Below are 24,233 nucleotides of genomic sequence, written 5' to 3' on the forward strand. Positions count from 1 at the left end.
GCAAACTCATAGAGCCAGAAAGCACAACTGAAATTATCAGGGTCTGGATGATGTAGAAAATGGGAAGATATTGCTTAATGGGAAGAGTTTTCTTTGGGGGATGATAAAAAACGTTCTGCAAATTGATAGTGGTGATGGTATCACAGCATTGTGTACAAACTATATACTAACATTTATGGCAAGTTTTATTATGTGTATTTAGAATAACAAGAAAATGTACAATAAAAATAATTATTATAGGGCTGGGGCATGGCTCAGTGTGGTACAGTGTTTGCCTGGTACTTGCAAGGCCCTGGATTCCATCCCCGGCACACACCAAAACAACACCACCAACAACAAGTATTAGTGCTACATTAAAAGAGACATTATTAATATGGCCAAGCAAATCTTGAAGAAAAAGATCAGTGGAAGACAACAATGATGCATCCAAAAGAAAGAAAAGAAAGAAGCAAAAGAGAAAATCATGATATAGTTCTTTTAACTAGTTTTAAATATGAAATGGATATTTCATAATGATAGGTTGAGTTCCCACAATCAAACCCTTCCATAACTGTGTTCAGTCAAGAAGGGTCAGATCTCTGGTTAGCCTGATCTGCAAAATGATCGCAGCCATTTCAACAGTTTTCTCTAGACTCACAGAGTAAATAAATATCAGGTAGCACACATACTTCATGACATAGAGCCAGTAATCTAAAGAAAAACACACTGTCCAAAATTTAGTTTCTTTGCTTAGAAACTACTGGCACAAGGACCAGTGCTCTAGAGCCCAGTGCATCGCTGAGGCATACAAGCAGTGACTGGAGACAGGCTGACACCAGAGTTGGTGTAACAGTGTCTCCAGCCTTGGAAATGACCTTGGGTAACTTCACTTCTGTAGAGAGTCGAGGGGAATGACCTTTCCCCCTAAGAAAATATAGTGTTTCAAGTACTATTCACAGGATTAAAAAATGAACATATCATATGCCTCCATTTCCTGAAGACAAACATTTGGTTTGGTAAGTAAACAAAAAAAGTCATTTATACTCACAAAAGACCACTTGGACACATATAAACATTTCTAATTTACTCCAATGGGTCTGGAGGGGGTGTAATTTATTACAGTCCACTTAGCATTGTAACAAGTGCTTTTCAAAAACCGACATTGATTCATGAAAATGAACATGCGACTGTCTTTGCACATAAACCCTCACAGCCTCAGGCAAGTGCTGATAGAAACGCAGTTAGTACAAGGCATGGCAAGAGCGGCATGCGGAAGCAAGCAATTACACCGGTATTTAACCCAATCTATTGCTCATCAGAAGAGTGCTTAGCACTGGTGTTAGACCTAGACAGGCTGACAAGGAGCTCAGCCACTTAACTGTCCCCTCCAGCGATCACACTCTCTCAACCCATAAGTGTGTCAAATTAAAACAAGTACGCATTGACTTTTTGCTTCTGTAAACATTAAAGGGTGATTGACAACTTGGGGCTGCAAGCAGCCTGCCATTATCATCTGTGCCTCTTTGCTTATCTTGCTCTTGGCCGGGGTAGTATGTTTCCTTAGCAATATTCCTATGGGACAGGAAAGATATCAGAGCTTTGCCAATGGAGTATCTTATCTTGCACAAAAGTGCCTAAGAATGACTCTTAAAAACTGGGTTTTTAAAAGATGAACATTTGCCACTTTCAAACAAAAAAACTCTAGAAAAATGGAGAAACAATCTCTTATATACACTACTATTCTCGCTGCTCTATCATAAAGCCTGATTTTGGAAGGATTCCCTTCCCTTGTTATCCTACTCTCCTATCTCTGAACTGTAGGGAGTAAAGATAAGATTCAGTTGGGAGGCTGACAGAGACAAGTAAATAAAAGTAAAAGATAACCAAGAAAGTTATTCACCAGAGATGGGGTGAATCATTAACTGGCACCTTCACAAGTCTGTGCTTGGAATTCAACACTCCTGTATGACATTCTCTGAAGTTTATAGAAAAAGGCCATAGGCAAGTATCAAACCTTAACCCTTCGGCCACCTTCCTATTTGGGTGTCAAGATCATTTCAGTTGGGGAAAGGACAACCTCGTCCAAAAATGATGCTGAGAAAACTGGACATCCACATGCAAAAGAATGAAAGATGGACCCTTGCCCAACACCACCTAGAAGTACTAACTCAAAATGAATCAAAGACCTGGGGTAAAAGGTAAAGAGACAAAGTCTACAACTCTTACAAGACAACACACATATAGTTTTGTGACACCAGACTTTGCAATAATTTCTTGATTATAACACCAAAAACAGGCAGCAGACAAAAAGTAAGCAAACCAGACTTCACCAAAATTCTAAAATGTTATGCATCAAAGGACACAATCAACCGTCAAGAGGAAATCCACAGAATGGGAGAAAATGTGAGCCAGTCATGTATTTGTGAGGGTGAGTGCCACCTTCCCAGCCCTTGGTTTCAATGTCTGCTGTCCCTGCCAAGTTCCCAAGGCTCACAGGTGCCCCCCCCCCCCATCAGGCAAGTCTTCCCCCTGGGCTATTGGACTGCGATCAACCAAGTCTGGCTTTAGTTACTCACCTCCACCTATTTAAAAAACGTGCACCTCACAGGTTGAGTCCAGGGACCTGCTCAAGTTTCTCAGCATTCACTCAACAGGTCTGTCAGAAACACCTCCTCAACCTGACAGGTTATTTGAATAGGGCTGAGGTTCCCATCACAGTTAGACTTTTAAAATGGTATTTGCTGAATGTATGGCACTTGTGATCATGCCTTTGTTCTCAGCTTTTTGCACTGAGCTGCCCCTTTCTGTCACTATGAAAGTCCAAAAGTCCTGTCAAATGGAACTTTCCATGATGGAGGAACTGTTCTATTTCTGCGCAGTCCAAACTGTTTCTAGCCAGGTATGGATGCTGAGCACTCAAAATGTGACTGGCATGAGAGAGAAACTGGATTTTAAATTTTAACTAATTAAAATCTAAATGGCCCTGTTTGGTAGCTACTGTCCAGGATGGAACGGTCTAAGACATCAGGCTGAAGACAGGAGTTTCAGTGCTGGAGCCTGAGGTGGGAAAGAGTCCCTTAGCAACAAGTCAGGAGAGATGAGATCATCCAGAGCTGTGTTAGTCTGATTTATGCTGCTATAACAGAATACCTGAGACCGGGGAATTTATAACGAACAATGTATTAGGCTCTCGGTTCTGGAGACTGAGAGGTAGAAAAGCATGGGGCCAGCACCCAGCTGCTGAGGGCCATTACCAAGTAGAAATGACGCATCAAAATTTCCTTGCTAGCGTACCCCATGTTAATGATTTCGCTGTTGACATTGCATGTAAGGTGACCTTGCTCAAAGACCAAGGCGGATCCGGGTTTAGAGCTGATCAGGTTTGAGGAAGTATCCCGGTCCTTGGGTTAAGGGCGTTCCCAGTTTTAGACCTTGGATTTTAGGGAAGTTCGATGTTGAGGATTATTGCTGCTGGAATTAGGGCGTTCCTGCTGCCTGAGCTCCCATTGAGCTCTCGTGAGATTCAGAGAGTATTTTGGGAAAGAAAGCCTCGTGTAGGAGGTGAATTGGGTGGCAGCAGAACTGGGATTGCCCCAGAACGTGTGTGGAGGCCAGTGTGAGTTCGGGAATAAAGAATTGCTGTTTGAATCTACAAAGCTGTGTGGTGGCTCGTGATTCTGTGCCCAGCCAAGACTGCGGCACCCAGCAAGGGCCTTCTCTCCACGTTCCTCTGGCAGAGGCAAGAGGGCAAGGGCACAAGACAGGGAGTGGGACAGAGCTCCTCCTTTGTTAGGAGTCCATCTCTGGGAAAGCCAACCTGCCCGCGGTAACAGCCTTAATCCATTCACTAGGGCAGGGCCCTCATGACCTGGTCACTTCTTAAGAGTCCCACCTCTTCATCTGCTACAACGGTGACCTCATTTCTGAGTTCTAAAGCGGACACTCAGTCCACAGCCCGGCTCCACTCCCAGCTGTGCAATCTGTGCTCTGCTCAGCAATTCGCTCCTCTCTATAGCAGGGTCAGTGGTTTTGCTCTGCCTACCTGTGGTATAACAGAAAGGTATTTTGTCTTTGTGCCAGTTACAACACAGTTTCTAAAACCCTTGGAATTTCCTGAGTGATAAGGGTGACTAATGAGGTGACTCCTGGAGGGCCCCTAGATGACCTCTGGATGGGGGCTGACTGCCAGAAACATGGAAGGTTGAGAGACTACCGGAGGCTCTGAGCCCCTCACCTGGGCTCACTCCCAGTACCCTACCCCATGCATCTCTCCACATGGCTGTTCCCAAGTTGAATCCTTTATAGAAAAACCGTAATAGTAAAGCATTTCCCAAGTTCTCAGAGTTGTCCAAGTGAATTACTGGAAGAATCCTTGAGTTTTAGACAGCCTGGTAGAAATGTGGAAAGGCTGAGCACTCTAATTCTGACTGCAGTCTGAAATGGGGGAAGTTTTGTAAGACTGAGCTCTTAAGCTGTGGGGTCTGGGCAAACTCTAGAGAGTTAATGAGTGTCAGCACTGAAGGGAATTGTAGGACACCCAGTTGGTATTAGAACCCAATTGGTGTTAGAAAGAAAAGGAAAAATAAAATAAAACTCTTGCTACCTAATAAGACAGTTGTTAAAAATAAACAAAATGATCCATGTCAAGGTGTTTCACGGAATGAGGGATTAGTTTTCATGTTTGGCTGATCAGTAAGGTTAATTCATGAAAGGGTGACTGAAGCCGCGTTGGTTCCTAACACCTGGAACACAACGCGCTCCTTTCACATTCTTGCCCCTACACCCGAGGCCCAGATTCCCTGCCATATCTACTGGGGAAACTGGCAGACTCTCCCATCTGTGGTAGTACAGCAGAGTTAAACTGTTCAAGGTTAATAGAGAGCACTTCAAGGGCAAGGAATCAGCATTTTTTTCCCCTTCAAAATTCAGACAAGACAGGATAGGACAGAATGGAATGAAGGAGTGGGTCAAACTGCAGGGGGATGGTGAGGAAATGAAGAGCAACAGTCTAGACAAAGAGCTCCAGGTGGTGGGGTGTGCAGGAGTTCTCATCCAGAAACTCCCCTGGCTGGGGATCCAAAGGCAGGAGAGGGGCCAGTTCACTGTGTCAGAGTGGGAAAGGGCGGAATGGCCAGCAACCTGAGACAGGAGGCCGCAAGCAGGAAACACACTCCATTCTTCTGTACACACCGGCCACCACAGCTCAGCAACTGTTTCCTGTTTCCCAAGAACCTCCTGGAGAAGACAGACATCTGGAGACAGAAAGCCCTCCACAGTGTTATGGACTGAACTGCGTCCCTCCCTTCCAGACTGGTGAAGCCCTAGGCCCCAATGTGACTGCACTTGGACACAGGGTATTTAATAAGGAGATAACTGGGTTACCCGAGGTCTGATAGGACTCGAGTTCTTTAGGAAGACAGAACAGATCCATATCTATCTATCCCTCTCCCCCACTGCACACAGGAAAAGCCCTGTGAGAAGGACACCGTGAGAAGATGGCAGACCACACCACAGAGGCAGAGGCCTTGCTAGAAACCAGCCCTCAGGGCACCTTGATTTTGGACTTTTAGCCTCCAAACTGTCAGAAAACAAATTTCTATTAAGTTCCCCCTCCCCGCCCCCATGGTACTTTATGATGACAGCCCAAGTAGACTGACACAACAGTATCAGCATGAAACAGGAAATAACACAACGGGCATTGCTGCGGATCCCTGCCCAGCACATTCCTCTCTCCTCATACAGTAGGCTCTACTCATTATGCCTCTTCATGTGTTCAGATGAAAGGGCTGAAGGTTAAATAGTACAACATAAAGTACATCTTTCTTTTTTTTTCTCTGTGTTATATTCTTTTTTTTAATTGATTATTTAAAGCATTACATAGCTCATGATATATCATCTTTCATACATTTGACTCAAATTGTGTTTTGAATTCCCATTTTCACCCCAAATACAGATTGCAGAATCACATCTGTTACATATTCACATTTTTACATAATGTCATATTAGTGACTGTTGTATTCTGCTACCTTTCCTATCCCCTACTATCCCCCCTCCCCTCCCCTCCCCTCCCATCTTCCCTCTCTACCTCCCCTGCTGTTGTTCGATTCTCTCCCTTTTCCCCCCTCCCCCTTTGCCCCTCATGACCTCTTATAATTTTATGTATCATTGAAGGTCTCCTACCATTTCCGTATGCTTTCCCTTCTCTCTCCGTTTCTCTCCCCCCATTCGTCTTTCTTTACTGTAGTCTTTTCCTCATGCTGTTCCTTCCTGTTCTGTTCTTAGTTGCTCTCTTTATATCAAAGCAGACATTTGGCATTTGTTTTTTAGGGCTTGGCTAGCTTCGCTTAGCATAATCTGCTCTAATGCCATCCATTTCCCTGCAAATTCTATGATTTTGTCATTTCTTAGTGCTGCATAATACTCCATTGTGTATAGATGCCACATTTTTTTTATCCATTCATCCATTGAGGGGCATCTAGGTTGGTTCCACAGTCTAGCTATTGTGTATTGTGCCGCTATAATCATTGATGCAGCCGTATCCCTATAGTGCGCTCTTTTAAGGTCCTCAGGGAATAGTCCGAGAAGTGCGATAGCTGGGTCAAATGGTGGATCCATTCCCAGCTTTCCCAGGAATCTCCATACTGCTTTCCAAATTGGCCTCACCATTTTGCAGCCCCACCAGCAGTGTACAAGTGTACCCTTTTCCCCGCATCCTCTCCAGCACTTGTTGTTGTTGGACTTCATAGTGGCTGCCAATCTTACTGGAGTGAGATGGTATCTTAGGGTGGTTTTGATTTGCATTTCTCTGATTGCTAGAGATGGTGAGCATTTTTTCATGTACTTGTTGATTGATTGTATGTCCTCCTCTGAGAAGTGTCTGTTCAGGTCCTTGGCCCATTTGTTGATTGGGTTATTTGTTATCTTATTGTTTAATTTTTTGAGTTCTTTGTACATTCTGGATATTAGGGCTCTATCTGAGGTGTGTGGGGTAAAAATTTGTTCCCAGGATGTAGGCTCTCTATTTACCTCTTTTATTGTTTCTCTTGCTGAGAAAAAAACTTTTTAGTTTAAGTAAGTCCCATTTGTTTATTCTTGTTATTCCTGGGATGCAAGGCTGGTTCAATATACGGAAATCAATAAATGCTATTCACCACATCAATAGACTTAAAGACAAGAACCATATGATCATCTCGATGGATGCAGAAAAAGCATTTGACAAAGTACAGCATCCCTTTATGTTCAAAACACTAGAAAAACTAGGGATAACAGAAACTTACCTCAACATTGTAAAAGCTATCTATGCTAAACCTCAGGCTAGCATCATCCTAAACGGAGAAAAACTGAAGGCATTCCCTCTAAAATCTGGAACAAGACAGGGATGCCCTCTATCACCACTTCTATTCAATTTAGTTCTCGAAGTACTAGCCAGAGCAATTAGACAGACAAAAGAAATTAAAGGCATAAAAATAGGAAAAGAAGAAATTAAATTATCGCTATTTGCGGATGACATGATAATGTACTTAACAGACCCAAAAGAGTCTACAAAGAAGCTGCTAGAGTTAATAAATGAATTCAGCAAAGTGGCAGGTTATAAAATCAACACGCATAAATCAAAGGCATTCCTGTATATCAGCAACAAAACCTCTGAAATGGAAATAAGGAAAACCACTCCATTCACAATATCCTCAAAGAAAATAAGATACTTGGGAATCAACCTAACAAAAGAGGTGAAAGATTTATACAATGAAAACTACAGAACCCTAAAGAGAGAGAGAGAAGAAGATCTCAGAAGATGGAAAAATGTACCCTGTTCATGGATAGGCAGAACTAACATCATCAAAATGGCGATATTACCCAAAGTTCTCTACAGGTTTAATGCGATGCCATTCAAAATCCCAACGGCATTTCTTGTAGAAATAGACAAAGCAATCATGAAATTCATATGGAAAAACAAAAGACCTAGAATAGCAAAAGCAATTCTAAGCAGGAAGTGTGAATCTGGAGGTATAGCGATACCAGAGGTCAAACTGTACTACAAAGCAATAGTAACAAAAACAGCATGGTACTGGTACCAAAACAGGCAGGTGGACCAATGGTACAGAATAGAGGACACAGAGACTAATCCACAAAGTTACAACTATCTTATATTTGATAAAGGGGCTAAAAGCATGCAATGGAGGAAGGATAGCATCTTCAACAAATGGTGCTGGGAAAATTGGAAATCCATATGCAACAAAATGAAATTGAATCCCTTTCTCTCGCCATCCACAAAAATTAACTCAAAATGGATCAGGGAGCTAGATATCAAATCAGAGACACTGCGTCTGATAGAAGAAAAAGTTGGCTACGATCTACATATTGTGGGGTCGGGCTCCAAATTCCTTAATAGGACACCCATAGCCCAAGAGTTAAAGTACATCTTTCATTTTGAAAAATCACTGAAGATTTTGTTGGGTCCTGTACAAGTTTTTTGAACTCAAAATAGACCAACTCCTTCCATATAATGGAACATTATTTAGCCATAAAAAAGAACAAAACTCTGATACTCATTACAACATGGATGAACCTTGAACACATGCAAAATTAAAGCAGAGAGAAAAAGCCACATATCATCTAGTTCTATTTATATAAAGCATCCAGATCAGGCAAACCCGTAGGTACAAAAAGTAGACTAGCAAATTACCTTTTTGTACCTACTGCAAGGAAGAGAGAAATGGGGAGTTACTGCTCTGCATACGGGGATTCTTTCTGGGATGACGGAAATGTCTTGTAACTAGATAGTGGTGACAGTTGCACAACACTGTCAATACTAAAAGCCACTGGATTGTACATTTTAAAGGGTGAATTTTATGGTATGTGAATTATATCTCAATAAAGCTGTTATAAATAAACAAAAAAATCCAGCTCCATCCTACTTCTGAGGACATTTAAGTAACAAAGGTGAAGCATGCATGGAAAAGGCAGCATATTTGGAGCATTTACCTCTAGAGTTTTGCTGTAATCCTGGTTTCTCTAGCTGAAGCAGGAAACTCTCCCTGAAGTTTATGGAGAAGACCCCAAACAAATCTTCAATAAGATCAAGACAGCTGGGCCCAGGACTACTGGATTTCATACCCTACAGAAGCTTAGGGACAAGGAAGGGAAGAGAGGTGTCCCTAAGGCTCGGCTGACTTCTGGTGACCACCGAAGCCATGTTTAGCCTTGGGTCATCTCCTATAGCATAAGTTCTAGCCCCACCCCCCACCCCCCTACACAACTGGCACCCATATAGTTTATCACTTCTTTACTGAGTGATCAGTTTATATCCTGGAGGGATTAAGGAAAGAGAGACTGAGGAACTGGCCCCACAGGAGAGTACAGGGCCATTAATATGCCAGGCAAAAGACATCTGATGAGAATGTGCTAAACAGAAGAAGAAATAACAGTATGTTCAAGGATAGATTTCAATCCAGAAATTTACTGAGACATCCATGAAATGACTTCAACCAAAATAGAAAACTGTTTCAAGCATGATCAGCGCCACCTCTTGGACTGTTCCTATAGAAATAAAAATGAAGCAACTCTTAAAACTTCTGGCATTGCTCTCCTGGGTCCATTTCCAATCCTGCCCTCTTCCCTGGGGTGGTCCAGAAGACATTTGTGGACCTGAAAGGTGGCCAGATTTAGCAAATAAAAACACAGGATGCTCAGTTGAGTTTAAATTCTAGAAAGAATGGAGAATTCTCAGTGTAATCAAAATTTGGGGAACATGCTTCTATTAAATATTTTTCATTATCTGAAATTTAGATTTAACTAAATTAAATGGGTATACTGTGTTTATCTCAGAATCCTTATGAAGTGCCTGCGTAGGTGGCCCAACCAACTAGGCAAAGCGAATCCAGGCTGATCTGGGCCATTCCCTCCCTCCCCAGGAGTGAAAGCCAATGGAAGGTTCCTGGCTCCTCTGCAGTCCCTAGAGGCCATCACCATACATTCTGACACCTTCCTGCTGCCGCTTCAGAAAGCTCAGACATGGCCCTATTAATCAATCTTGAGTAAGAAGACATGGCCACTAGGAGGAAACAACCAGGAAAAAGAGAGAACACAGACAAGAAAGCTATGTTTACCTCTGTGGCCAAAGTGGGGGCTCCTAACCTAGATTTGATGCAGGTGTAAATGGAGGAAAGACCCTGGATTCAAAGAAGAGCCAGGTGTGATAAGACCACAAAACGGTTCTCCTGACAACCCTGCTACACTTAACAGAGAGTTTTAAAATATGTGTGTTAAGCAGATGATCATGGGACTGCAGAGTCTGCTGTTATCTCTGAATATTATTTTTTTATGGAGCTCATTTTTAATATCGGCGCTTTTAGGATGAATGTAAATAAACCTGATCATGCAATAAATTCAGTGTGCTCTTTTATTTTGCAGATTTAGACTAAAACACCATAAATCTCTTCTTGGAAGCAGCATCTTTCAAGATAACAGAGGCGGTACTTGGATTTTGATACCCACTAAAAAACTGTAAATAAGCAACTGACTTCAGAGACCTCCCCCAGTACCTGTGCTCAAGAGGATGGGCAAGGTACTCAGCAGCAGATGGAATCCGTCCTGTGGGGTTTTTCTCTTTGCCCTCCTATCAAAGGGATCGTTCTGGTGTGCAACAACAATCCCAGGGGAAAGGGTTCCTTGTTTTGTGAGAAAAGAAGTGAATATGATCACTTTACACATTTACACACAGCAAGATCAAACCCTTCTATGAAGAAATAACCATCTACTCTAGTTCTCCCCCAAAGATTCCACTTACGCTGATTTTGAAGAACAACAGTTTGGAAGGTACATAAAATCTGGTCACCACTCTTTATTCCAGAAGCCCATTTGTAACCTGACCTCAGCATCTATTGTATACCCTGTGTATATGTGCTCGATGAGAAGTATATGCCTATATATAAATATAAATACATACAAAGCTAACTTTCAGTGTTCAGAAAACAAAAGCTATCCCCATATAACAGCCAAATTCTGACATAACTCAATTTGGACACCTCATCTGGTGTGCACTGCACTCATTCCTAGTGTAAACCCCACCGCGCCGGGCAATGATATACTGTAATGTCACATCGCAATCTGGATTTACTATAAAGGGCCGCTGACGAGCTTCAGAGCAGTAAACATTGCAGCGAGGTGTATTTCACACTGAGCTGGTTTTTATGAAGAACACTTCACCGCCCAGGCACGGCACCTGGATGATGAATGGTGAAAGATGCATGACAAGCTTCATCATTGTTTGTAAATCTTAACTGTTCCTGCTCACTAACTCTGGAGGCAATTTTCAAAGACAGCGGCCGACAGAAGGACAGCACAGCTTTCCTGAAGGTTATTCAAGTTGTACTTGGCCTGGCCAGGCCTCTGAAGAGCCAAGCAGGGAAAATAAACTCCTGAGTTACTCCACACTGTGCCCGAAAAGAAGCACAGACGACTGAAGTCAGATTCAAAGGAAGAAATCTATGGGTGACGATGCTAGAGACTCTAACCAAGTGACCAAGTCATACCCTAGGAGGACACCTGTGTGGACATTGCCTTGCCAGGATTTTTGAGTACAATGGTCACCGAATGAGTAAGGATGCAGATAGACTTAGGATGTGTGCTTGGCTCTGTGCACCAAACTGGGAGCTTTCAAAGAACAAGTGAAAGATGTGAAGAGCAAAGTCCTGATAAGCCACTGATGGACTAGGGGGACAGTAAGTTAATATCTTTCTCCAAAACTATGAGGGGGAAATGGGCAGGTCCTTTATTCTCACTAATTTAAAAATAAATTAACAAGGAGTGTTTGTGACTATGATCAGCTTATGACCACAAAAAAAAAGAAGAAAAACAGTAATTATTTCAAAAGTACCTGGTGGTGTTCCCATTTGTGCATATAATTTCAAAGCTTATAACTAGTTATTTAATCTTACACCCGCCCTTGTCAAATATGAACATTTGCACCTGACTTGTTCCTTTTAAATAAAAACAAAGTCCAAATATAACCACAAAACTAAGGGCGACTTCACTGTGCTCTCATCATAAAGATGTAAAGAGAAATGCCACACCTGATGCGTCGGTGGGTTTGGGCTGCTTTGGAGCTTTTTGCTGACACCAGCACACTAGAGAAAGATGCCCCCACATCTCCCTGTATGAGGCCTCTGCAAAGGGACCAGGCTTTGGCATTTTCCCACTACAGAGAAAAAAGTGCTACTGCAGCATGTTTTTAGTCCCAGCAGACAGGACATTTCCAGGTGCACTATTGACCTCCAATCACAGCCAAATTTCCTTGAAAATAGTTCAAACACCAAAACCGCAGACCTTAGGCCAGTGAGGCTTAACAAATGACATCACCACCAGGCCTCAGTTCCTCTACATGGAAAGGACCGCCCTCTCTTCCCGACCTTCCATCCAGGTCTCTTTCCGACCTTAGTATCCTCATCTGTAAAATGGGGATAATAATGTAAGGATTAGGTAAGTCATATCCATAAAGTGCCCAGGGCATTGACTTATAGTTATTGAAGAGCTACCCAAGTGTTTGTAAGGGAAGGAAGAGTAAAGGAAAGGAACAGAGAGAAAACAAAGCAGAAAGAACACCCAGCAAAAGTGACTTGGAGTCCTGAGTTCATATCATGAGCTGACTTTTCCTCTGAAACACTACCAACAAGGTCTGGAGGGAGTCCCAGCACTCTGCCTGCATCTCTGTCGAGTGTGCACATTGATTAAACCCTCCAGACCTTCTTGCAGGGCTGCATTCTTAATCTAAAACCAGTCACATGTAAAGTCCTTAAAATTTGAATTTTCCAAAAGGAAGATTCTATATGATACAAATCCAGGGTGTCTGAGGTCTAGCAGTTACACCCATGTAGATTCATAACTTTCAGATCAGCAAGGAATGAGCAAAACACATCCAACAGTTGGTTTCTTATTCTTCCAAGAGGCCAGGAACCACCCTAGGAGCTCTCTAAGAATACAGCACAATGCTAGGCTCCTGGATAATTCCGAGCCAACCTTGTGTGTGTGAGAACACACCCTGGTAATTCTTGCTACCATGCCGAAAGGCTTTCCTTATGTGAGTGAGCCTGACCTCCCCATGGGGGTGGGGGTCTGTCTCTACATGACAGCCTGTGGTGGTCTGGTCAAATGGAATTTTACACACAGGACGTGTCAGGGGCCCATCAGGTTTTAATCTTGCTGTTTGCCTTATAGGGTGCTCTTTTCATGGAAAAATAAAAAGGTTTGAAAAAGACAACTCTATTTGTGTTCCCCAAACAGCAAGTTGTCAAGCTTCTCCTGGACCTGCTGGTGCCCTCATATATCCCTCCTCTCTGGTGGTTTTTCTTTGTATTCCATATTTAGCAAATGTATGATATAATAAAAACAAATCCTCAAAGGTGACATTTCTAAATGTTGGTAATATGCTTAAAATTAGTACACTTCATTTTCCTCATTCAGCACAGCATGATGTCTAAATAAGTTCTAGAATCATCCCCCCCACACACACACACACAGTACATCAGGGCTCCAGATAAGCTAAAACTAAATCCTCTTTAATGACTACAGTCACTTTCATTTGTAGAGCCCACTGCCAGGCACCTGCCAAGTAGAAAAGTATGTAAGTGACACTCTTCACATGAGAACAGAACTGTTGCCATGCTTTTACCCAATTCTTTAGGTGACCCATATATAAAATGGATAATGTTATTATTTTTTCAACTTTCTGAAAGGGGAACTTGATCTCTGATACATTAACTGAGCATCTCTCTGTCAGGCTAAGAGTTGGGTATCTGAGCCAGACCCCCCCCCCCCCCATTTCCTCTATTGTGCTGGCCTACACGGGTCCTTGCCAATGAATGCTCCACTTAACTCTGTGCAAAGCTAAAGCTAAAGGTCACATAAGGAAAATAGGTTTACCAGCCCAGTGCTCTTTTCTTTGAAATTTAGCAAATGATAAGTCATTTCCTAAACTGCCAAGTTTGAATTAAACTCAACATTTTCTAAATGTTGCATAAAACACACTCAGCTTTCCTTAAAGCAGGGAGACAAGGGTCAGTGTTTCTCCTCCAGGCTTGCCACACAACTCAGGGTACAACACACACAGAAGCCACCTCAGATTCCTTAGCTCCTGTCCTTCCTGTCTGAGTCTGATTCTAAATGTTCCAGAACATTCTTCTCCCTTATGGGAAGAACTGCCAGAAGCACCAACCCAATGCTGCCAGAAGGAGCAAAAGCCCTGATCACACCTGCCATCTCTTACTGTGTTACCACTCAATTCAGAATGTCATCTCACTCACATAAAAGGTAGCTCTGGCCTCTTGGATGGCAAGCAAGGAGATCTAAGGGTGCTTCCAACTAGCAGCATGGCCTCGATTCTCACTGCAACTGGGAAGTTCTGCCAGGTGACCTTTTCCCAAAAGCCTAGCTCCAAAGTGCAACTTTAGGCAAGTCCATTTGCTGGGGTGACAACTTAGCCATATTACATGTACTTACTATGGGGGAAGAGCACATTAGCTGAATCAGACACATCTACACTGCCCTACAAAACCACTAATGCTGAATGAATTCAAAAAGCCCCATTTGGAAGCACAGAGGACTCTCTGCATTGTGCTCTGATGTCACTGAAGGAACACGAGGTCTTCGATCTGAGAGGCCCTTCCACTGACCTGGATTTCTGACCTTTGGGCAGAGGCAGATGCCCTGTACCTCATCTGACACCCTCTGCATGTTAAGTGACATGTGAAAACCTCCAGATACAAGCACCACCTCAAGCGTCTGACTTTTTCTCCTGGAAAGAACACAGGTTCAACTCGAAGGAAGGGTGAGTGTGTGGGAGCCTACCTCTGTGTCTGAGGCAGGAGAAGCCCAAAAGAAACAGGAGGCACCATTGCTCCTATTTAAAATGAGATTCCAAAATAGGCAAGATCTAAGATGTTCACTTTCACCATGTTAAGCCTAAACTATGTTGCAGGTGTTAATGTCATCCAGCCATGTTCCCCAGGACTTACATTTAAGAGCCAAAAAAGGCGCCTATTTACAGATAGGAACTGTTACCCACTTGTAGACACGTGCATACCTATTAAAAAGAGGTGCTGCAATGTCACTAGATGAAGAGGCAACATTTCCAGAATGTTCCCCCTACTGCCCCCTGAACAGTGTCTGTCTGTTACTAGGAATTGGTCACACTATCACATGAGTCAGTCCTCCACTTACATCCTTCTGTAGGGAAGGACCTATGGTTTGTTTTGTATTAATTTTTTTCAGTTTCTAATCTCCCTAGTGTGATACTTTTAAAATAAGTTGATATAAATGAAGTACTAGAGCCATTAATTGAAAAAAAAAATGGAAGACAGGTGTTGGCAGGGATATGGGGAATGGAAACCCTCATACATTAAGGTTGGCATGTAAAATGGTAAAGTCCAGTGGAAAAGAGTTGGTGTTCCTCTATAAAATTAAACAAAGAACTTGTATGTGATCCAGCAATTCCATTTAACTTTAGTCTGGTCCTTGGGAGTGCCCTTGAAGGAGAATGTGGGATCTTGCCCTTTTCCTTTCTTTTTGCTTCCTGGCTAATTAAGTGAGTGGTTTTGTTCTACCACACACTCCCATCCCTGCCATCTGGCATCTCCATCAAAGACCTAAAGCAATAGTGCCACTTCTCAGGGACTAAAACTTCCAAAACCATGAGCAAGAATAAACCTTTTCTCTACAGGTTAATCATCTCAGGTATTTTGTTATAGTGATAAAAAGCTGACTAACATACACTCCTTGGTGTATGTCTAGAAGAACAGAATACAGATAGTCCAACAAAGATGTGTACTGCATACTTGTGCTATTTATAACAGCCAAACGATGGAATGAACTCAAATGTCCATTAACTAATAAACAAATGAGATCTATCCATATCATAGAATATTAGCCATAAAAAGGAATGTAATATTGATCTATTTAGATGGACCATGAAAACATTAGGCTTAGAGAAAGAAGTCAGACACAAAGGCCACATACCACTTCTCTGGTATGTAGTTCCTAATCCACAAGGGAGGATGGGGAGGGGAAAAATAGAAGTCCACTGGATTAGATAAAGGGGAATGAAAAAAAGGAAAAGAGGAAGGGAATAGGAAGGATAGAAGAATGAATCAGGCATAACTTTCCTATTCTTGTATTTGAATACATGACCAGGGTAACTCTGCATCATGTGCGACCATAAGAGTTAGAGTCTAATTAGAATAAGTTATACTCCATGTATGTATAATATGCCAGAATACATTCTACTGTCATGCATATCTTAAAAGAACAAATAAAAGAAAAAAAAGCCACATACTAGATAATTCCATTTACATGAAATCCAGAATGGCTAAATCTAGATAGGAAGCATTTTAGAGGAGGCTGGGATGTGGCTCAGTGGTAGAGTGATTGTCCAGAAAGCAGATTAGTGGTTCCCAGGGGCTTCAGGAAAGGAGAATAACTGCTTCATGGGGGCTGGGGATGTGGCTCAAGCGGTAGCGCGCTCGCCTGGCGTGCGTGCGGCCCGGGTTCGATCCTCAGCACCACATACCAATAAAGATGTTGTGTCTGCCGAGAATTAAGAAAAAATAAATAAATATTAAAATTCTCTCTCTCTCTCTCTCTCTCTCTCTCTCTCTCTCTCTCTCTCTCTGTCCCCCTCTCTCTCACTCTCTCTTTAAAAAAAAAATAACTGCCTCATGGGTACAAGGACTCCTCCTAGGGTGGATGAGAGACTTGTAACTGGACAGAAGTGATAGTTGCCCAACACTGTGAATATACCAAATGGCACTGAACTGTGTACTTTAAAATGTTCAATGATGATTCTGTGTTAGGTGTATTTTACCTCAATAAAAAAAATGAAAGGCAAAAAAAAAAATACAAGCCACAGTTTTTTATTAGGCTCACTGGATATAAACTTGCTTCATCAAACTGCTATGAAATTTCCATTTATTTTCAATTCCTTTACTCATCTCTTCTCTTGGACCATTAACAAAGCACCAGCAAGACCCACCACTGCCCTGTGTCCCATCCTGTCTTGCCTACTCAGGGACACTGCTAGAGCAATTTTGTCCCCACACATCAGCTGTATCAGCAAGTTTTCGCCTCAACTGCACCACTCTTATCAACACACACACACACACACACACACACACGCCTATCAATCTCCTCTCCCCTCTAGTGACTGCCCATCTCACCACTTCCCTTATGGGGAAACTCCCTGAAGAGCTATCTATACTCACTGCCCCGTTCTTCTGTCCCATGCCCTACTAATATACAATCAGGCTTTGGTCCCCACCTCCCCACAAAAGCAACCACTTAGTGAGGTCATCCATCATTTCCACCTGGCAACAGCCAATAGTCAGTTCCAGTGCTCGTCTCCCTTGACCTGTCAGTCTGTTTGGCTCTGCTCATTGAAACACTGTCTTCACCTGGCTTGCAGACACCACTCCCCTGCAATTTCTTGCTTCCTCACTGGGTGCTCCTCAATGCCCTCTCCATTGCTGGTGCTCCCTATCCATCAGAACACTAAACGCAGGAGGGCTCCAGATTCAGCCTTGGTTCTTTACTTTCCATTTACATCTGTTTCTCTAGGTGATGGATCACACTAACATCAATGCATCGTCGAATTCTCAAAATTTTCATTTCTAGCAGGATATTCCTCTCAATATCCAGCTCCCACCTAACAATCTACCTGGGTGCCTCATGAATACTCCAAATCTAATATGTGCAAATTAATCTCCTAGGATCTGGGAACATAGCTGAGTAGCAGAGTGTTTGTTTAGCATGTGTAAGGCCCTGGGTTCAATTTACAACACTGCAGAAAAAGAAATCTTCTAATTCCCACCAACCTCTTTTTCCCCTTTTACCTTGGAGACTTCAATCTTCTACTTGATCAGGTCAAAAACATGAAGTCATCCTCCACTTCCTTTCCTTCTGTTGTATCCCAGTCCCATCTGCAAATTTTGTGAGTTCTGTCTTCTAAACATATCCAGAATTCAACCACTTGTCATCATCACCTTGCTCCCATGCTAAGCCAAGATCATCTTTTGCCAGAGTGACTGCAACAGCCTTCTAACTGGTCTCCCTGTTTCTACCTTTGCATCCCTATGGTCCACTCTTAAACAGTAGTCAGGGCCATCTCTAAAAACCACAAGCAGGACATGACAACATCTGCTAAAAATCCTATAATTGCTTCTCATCTCACTTAGTTTCAGTGGCTTCTACAGGACCCAGCCCACATCTCTCTGATCCAACCATTGACACTTTCCAGGAAACAGAAAAGAGAGGGAATGGTGCAAACTTTGTTTATTAAAAAAAAATGTGAAGAGGGAAAAGGAAAACTTCTCCTGTGAATCTTTCCCCCTTAACGTTCTATTTTCATGTTACCAATTTCAGCAAAATCAGAGGAAAACACTGTAGTCAGATTCATTTATTCAGATGCTGAAGAGAAGCTAAGCTTACGTTTACCTTTAAAAAAAAAACTGAAGAAACATGGATTTAAGAGACACATTTATACTCAAATAGGATTTTAAAGAAAGCATTATCTATTAAAAAAATGTTCTTCAAATCATTTAAAAGTCCCCCTTAAAATAATTGATTTACTTCTTTGAAATTATAACTTATTTGTTAAAACAAACCAAAGGAACTTAAATTAACATTGGTAGGACTGCTAAAAGGCACTGGTAAATTAGCCAGCCTTCCTGAATTTCTCATGAGTAAGTATAATGATGTCCCTCATCCCACCCACTGCATCCCACTCCATCCCTCCCCACCTCAGCCCCACTTAACAAAGGGCCTAACTTGCCCCCAAAGTTCTCTCCACTCTGTCAATGCTGAAGATGAAATAGGATCCCATGTCCCTAAAGATGGTCTACTGGGCATTCTTGTCCCCAAACACAATTTTCCCTTTCCATTCCCATCTGCTCTGTTCAAATGCCATGCACTGCACCCGAAGACAGCACATCTTTAGAAGTTATAAAGCCACATTTCTTTCAAAAATTAGCTGGGGCTTGATCCTATTAATTCAGATTCTCTTTATCCATAGTAATTCCAAAGTAAATATTTACTGAGATTTCACTGTAGCTCTTCCTGGCTAACCCACTCATTTCCACAGCTCGAGCTCTGGATAACTGCAATGGAGTCAGAGGGTCCCAAGCAGTCAAACCTGGGGCCTTCTCACACCCATGGGTTCAATTCTATATGTCCCTGGAAAAGCTGCAAGAAATTCCAGTAGTTTTCCCCTCTGAGCACTGCTATGCTGGCCTCACTTTCCTGGACTGTAACCTCTTTCCTCCTGGTCGCTTCTTTTTCTGCCATAAATTCCCATGCCTACTGCTCTTCTCTAAGTTCCTTCTTCTCTGCTCTAATAAATTGCCTCTTATATTTTTGTCTTACTGCCCTGCTCTGAATTTACACCTTTGTCTCCAGAATGCCAGTGCTTCTAAATATACTCCATTATTCCTGGAGTAAGAAGCTCAAGCAATTTCTTCCTACAAGTGGGTTTCAGTTTTAATTTTCTATCTGAACAAACGTTTCTTTAACTGCTTCAAACCCAAATTGCTCACTGGCTCCATCAGACAAGCAATGCAGTAGGCTTCTGAACTTTTTATGACTGGGTTCCTTACAGAGAAAGCTCACTCAAAAATGTGTCAGTCACTCATTCATTTGCTCAACCAATAAGCAGCAAACAAGTCATCATAGCAAGTAAAAAGGCATATGAGATGAGTCCTCTGTCTTCAAGTAGCTTATGATCCAGATTTTATACAGAATCCAAGGCAGCATGCAAGAAGGACCATAGAGCATAGAGCACACAAAATGAATGTTTATGAAGTAGAGGTATGCTTGCCCACTCCCCAAAGAATGATTATTAATAAAAATGAAACTGCAATCGGCAATGTATACTTCAGTCTCTACAGTTCAAATTAGCTCCCCTGACTTACGTATTCTATATTAATAGAAGCCACCATTTTAAAAACATTTTATTTATTATTTAACATCTTTAGCTTGACATAACTTTCAATATTTATACATAAGGTAGGCAGATGGGCATGGAAGCCAATATTTTATTTTAATATAGCAAATAAAGCATAACTTGCCCAGCTTTTTAAGATTTTATTGTTCTGATTTTTAAAATCAAGGCATGTTTCTGATTCTCAAAACGTCTGCTCTGCAAACAAATATGATCTCCATAGTCAAGTTATTTGGAAACCAAACTTCTCCTTTTATTTATTATAGAGTAAGCATTGACAAATCAGTGTCTCTTCCAATCACTCACTAAGGCCCTGATTTCCACTTACTGCCTCGACTGTGTTTGCTTCTCAATTTTCTAAATCAAAAGATGATGCATAAATATAAAGGACTTAAAAACAGCATCTGGAAACAGCAGCCATAAAAGACCTGCCTATCATCACAGCATAAATGTTGGGGAGAAGGTTAAAAGTGAAGTTGAGGAATTGTGTACTTCAAAGTGCTTTGGTTCATTAAACAGTCATTTTTTATTTTAAAGCCATTATATCAGAGTTATTTGCATTGCTACTGCATAAACTCTGAGATTGACTGTATTAAAAATGTTTTATTATGTTATTTTATTTTCCCCCCAAAAGATGAATACACCTTCACATTTTAAAATGAAAATCTTTGGAAAACAAGTATTCAGTATTCAGAAATTCACTTCAGCAAAAAATCCTGAGACTTGAACCACATTTAAAGTATCCCTGTGTACCCTCAGTGGTAGAGCACTTGCCTAGAAGGGACAAGGCCCCGAGTTTGATCCCCAGCACTGCCACCACCAACAAGAGTGACCCTGTTGCACGCTGAGCCTGTAGAAAATACATTTTTAGCTTTTGAATAGAAGTTTCACATCTTACTGTTGTACTCAGAAAAAATTATCAAATTAAAAAATCAAGCAAAGCAAAAATCAATCCATTGCTAAATACTTTAAAGGATAGTTATCTCAGCTTCACACACAAGGAACTTCCCAACAGTTCCTAACAGATATCAGCCATCAAAGAGGTTAGGACCCCCCATGTTGGCTGCATATCCTCTCCCCACCCCCAAAGCCAGCCTGAGAGCAGACACCTACCACTCGATTTGGCTTCCGAGTAGGACGGGCCATCCTCAAAAGTGAAGATTTGGGACACACTCTGGCCCAGGTAGGAGGGAGGCCCATAGTAAGAATGCATCCTGTACTGGGAACTCACTGCATGTCGATTCTCCGAGTTTTTCATCTGCTTAAGAAAAAAGAAAGAACACAATAAGACCAAAGTTGCATTTTACAATTATTAAAAAAAAAAAAAGAGGGAGGAGTGTGGGTTTGGGGGCTGGAAAGATCGTGGAACGAGACCGACATCATTACCCTAGTGTGCCTATGACTACACATATGGTGCCACACTACATCTTATACAGACAGAGAAATTAAAAGTTGTGCTGCAGTTGTGTACAATGAATCAAAATGCATTCTGCTGTCATATATACCTAATTAGGATAAATGAATAAATAAATATTTTTTTAAAAACTAGAACTGTGTACCCTTAAGGTGACTTTCCTATCTTTGGGTCCCCTCAAAAGCACCCCGAAAATTCCATGTGGGTTATATGATGCTCAGTTAACAAGTACTAAAAAGAATAGGGTGGTAGAGAGGGGAGAGCCATGCTCAGGAGCCAACACACCTACTGGGAGGCTACTGAGCTGCTTTGACCTTCTTCATGTTTCCTTCTGGGTAAAAATGGCACCTGGCCTTGGTTACCTTATACTATTCATATAAGGACGCCTTTTGAAGACTGTAAACAATAACATGGAAACTAAGCTGTCCCCAGTGGGATGCCATGCTGGGTCCTGTCAGTCAGCGTCCATGCCTATCTCCTTCTATGCCGTTCCCTGTAGCAAAGGAGAAAGGTAAGGGATCTGGATTCAGAAGGGATCTGGATTTTGCTAGTGACCACAAAAGAGTGGGGATGGGAAGGCAGCAGGGAAGCACAAGCTACCCATCCAGGAGCGCTGGCAGCTGACACACAGGCCTGGCAGTCACACATTTTTCTGGAAACCAGATCCTGTCTTTGGGACTCTGGGTACCTTTTATGTAAAGAGCAGTTCTCCATTGCTTCCTGATCTCTTCCTTCAAATCTCAGGAGATGTGACCTAACTTCAGTTTTTCCAGTCCTTCTGAAGACTGGAAAAATCCTTCTGATGATAGACAGGGCCCCAACTTCAGTTTTTCCAGTGCTTCTGATGATTGCAGAGGGGGCACTTATGCCAACATCTAGAATTGTTTCCTGCATGGAAGCTGGTACAGCTACTAAGCATTCAACTCATGGTCATCATATCTTCATGACAAGAGCAGAGCTGGATGATTTATATTGCCTTTAAAAATTAAATTTGGATGGTACTGCATTTACTTATTTATTTAGATGCTCGGGATCAACCCCAGGACCTTGTGGACCTTGTGGTAGAGCAAGCGCTCTACCACTGGTGTACACTCCTAGCCTGTAGATGACAGCCACTTTTAAATAACAGTCTTTCTAAGGAAATGTCTAAGGACAAACTAATCATGATCAGAATTAAGAACTAATTTCAAAAATGATGTTTTTAAATCCACTGTATGTTAACTTAACACACCTGGCAGGTAAAATTAGTTTCTAGGCTTTCTAGATTTTCTATGAATATCTAAATTGTGATAATTTCTCAAGTCACCGTGGTCTGAGTGCATTTTGAATACTATGGAATTGTTTGGTGGCAAGTTCCTGATTTCTGTATGATACTTTGAGATGATTGAAGGATTCATGTTTGATCTTCCCAGTTCAAATGCATGCTCTGAGGGGTAGATTCTCACCCCTTGGAGAAGTAGAAATGACTTCATTACAGGTGGTTATTTCCTTTCAAGTGAAGTTTCAATGAGCAAACTACTCTTATTCGTTTTGCTTTTCAAAATATATACAGTGGCATCTTTTCTAGGCCAATCATTCCATTTCCATTTTCTTCTGTCATATAAATCTTCACCAAATAGGAGGTCAAAGCAAGCTGTACTTGGAAAATAGCCCAAGGCCAAGAACTGCCTGCCACCCTAATGAGAGTGCCCAGGTCAGGAGGGCCCATCAGGGAGCTATGAAATCATTCAAGAGGGAGGACAATCAATGGTAGCAGTTTACTTCACAAACAAACTAGGTTCCCAATTAGATCAGTGCTCCCCAGCACTCCCTGAACCGGCATGGGGATCTGTTAAGTGCAGAGTCAGTGTGCTAGGTCTGGGTAGGGCCTGATTGCCTCACAAGCAATCCCAGAGAAGTGGATTCACTCTGATGACTAAGAGATTGAAAAACGATACTTTCTCTCTTACTTAGGAGCCCAGAACCAATGTTCTAAAAATTCTTTAGCAAACTGCTTATAACCACCAAGTTTCCAATGGAAGTGGGATAGGATGAAAATTATGGCAAGTGGCATTTTTTTGCTTTTATTATTTTTCTTTTACCTGTAAATGTCCCCAAAGCATCAACAATTTTTTCAGGGCTCTTCCATCTTCCTGAAGTGTTGCAATGGTAATAAGAAACTCAAGCACATCTTAAAGAGCCATTTCTGTCTCCAGACTTCCATCAGGTCAGTTATGCAGTCTGAGCAATGAGCACCAAGTTAGCAACAAGGGACTAACAAAAGAGTACAGAACACCCTGGTATGAATAACAGTGCGTCCCCACTCTGGATAGGGAGCTAGTCTCATCTGAGTGCATGTCAGTCCTTCAAGGAAAATAATTTTCAGGTTTTTTATGTGTGTGTGGGGGGGGGGTCGTTTTAGGTACTGGGGATGAAACTCAGAGGCACTCTATCACTGAGCTACAAGGCCATCCCTTTTGATTTTGAGACAGAGTCTTGCTGAATTGCCCAGGCTGACCTCAAATTTGTGTCTCTCCTGCCTCAGCCTCTAGAGTCACGAGGATTACAGGTATGTGCCAGGGCAGGCCAGCTGCTTTTCAGTTTTCCCTCTGTACAAGGAAAGGTCTCGAGCCTGCAAGGCCCTGCAAAATGCTCTATATTTTCCTTTTACTGTGAAAGTTTCTACTAATCTGTTTAAAATGTTTGAAAAATGTTCACTGTAAACCCAAATCAGGGGTCAGCAAACTTTTTGCTATAAATGATCAAATAGTAAATATTTTAGGCTTTGCAAGTCCCCTCTAGGCAACTGGCAAATCAATTGGCTGTGTTCCAATAAAACTTCAGAAATATGTGCACTAGTTCTTAACCTTGAGTCTCACTACA

At 42.0% G+C, this 24,233-nt stretch overlaps 1 protein-coding gene across 1 annotated transcript in view; it reads right to left on the reverse strand.

Annotated features, from left to right (window-relative positions):
• DMRT1 (doublesex and mab-3 related transcription factor 1) overlaps positions 1-24,233 on the reverse strand; it is a gene marked incomplete at both ends in the record, with an annotated part of 108,052 nt that overhangs the window by 26,595 nt on the left and 57,224 nt on the right. The window contains one exon of the mRNA XM_081262693.1: positions 21,071-21,215. Within this exon, the coding sequence (XP_081118819.1) occupies positions 21,071-21,215 (145 nt within the window). The remainder of the gene's footprint in view (positions 1-21,070; positions 21,216-24,233) is intronic.

Source organism: Spermophilus citellus (assembly GCF_964194105.1).
Source record: "Spermophilus citellus genome assembly, chromosome: 2".
Classification (NCBI taxonomy): domain Eukaryota; kingdom Metazoa; phylum Chordata; class Mammalia; order Rodentia; family Sciuridae; genus Spermophilus; species Spermophilus citellus.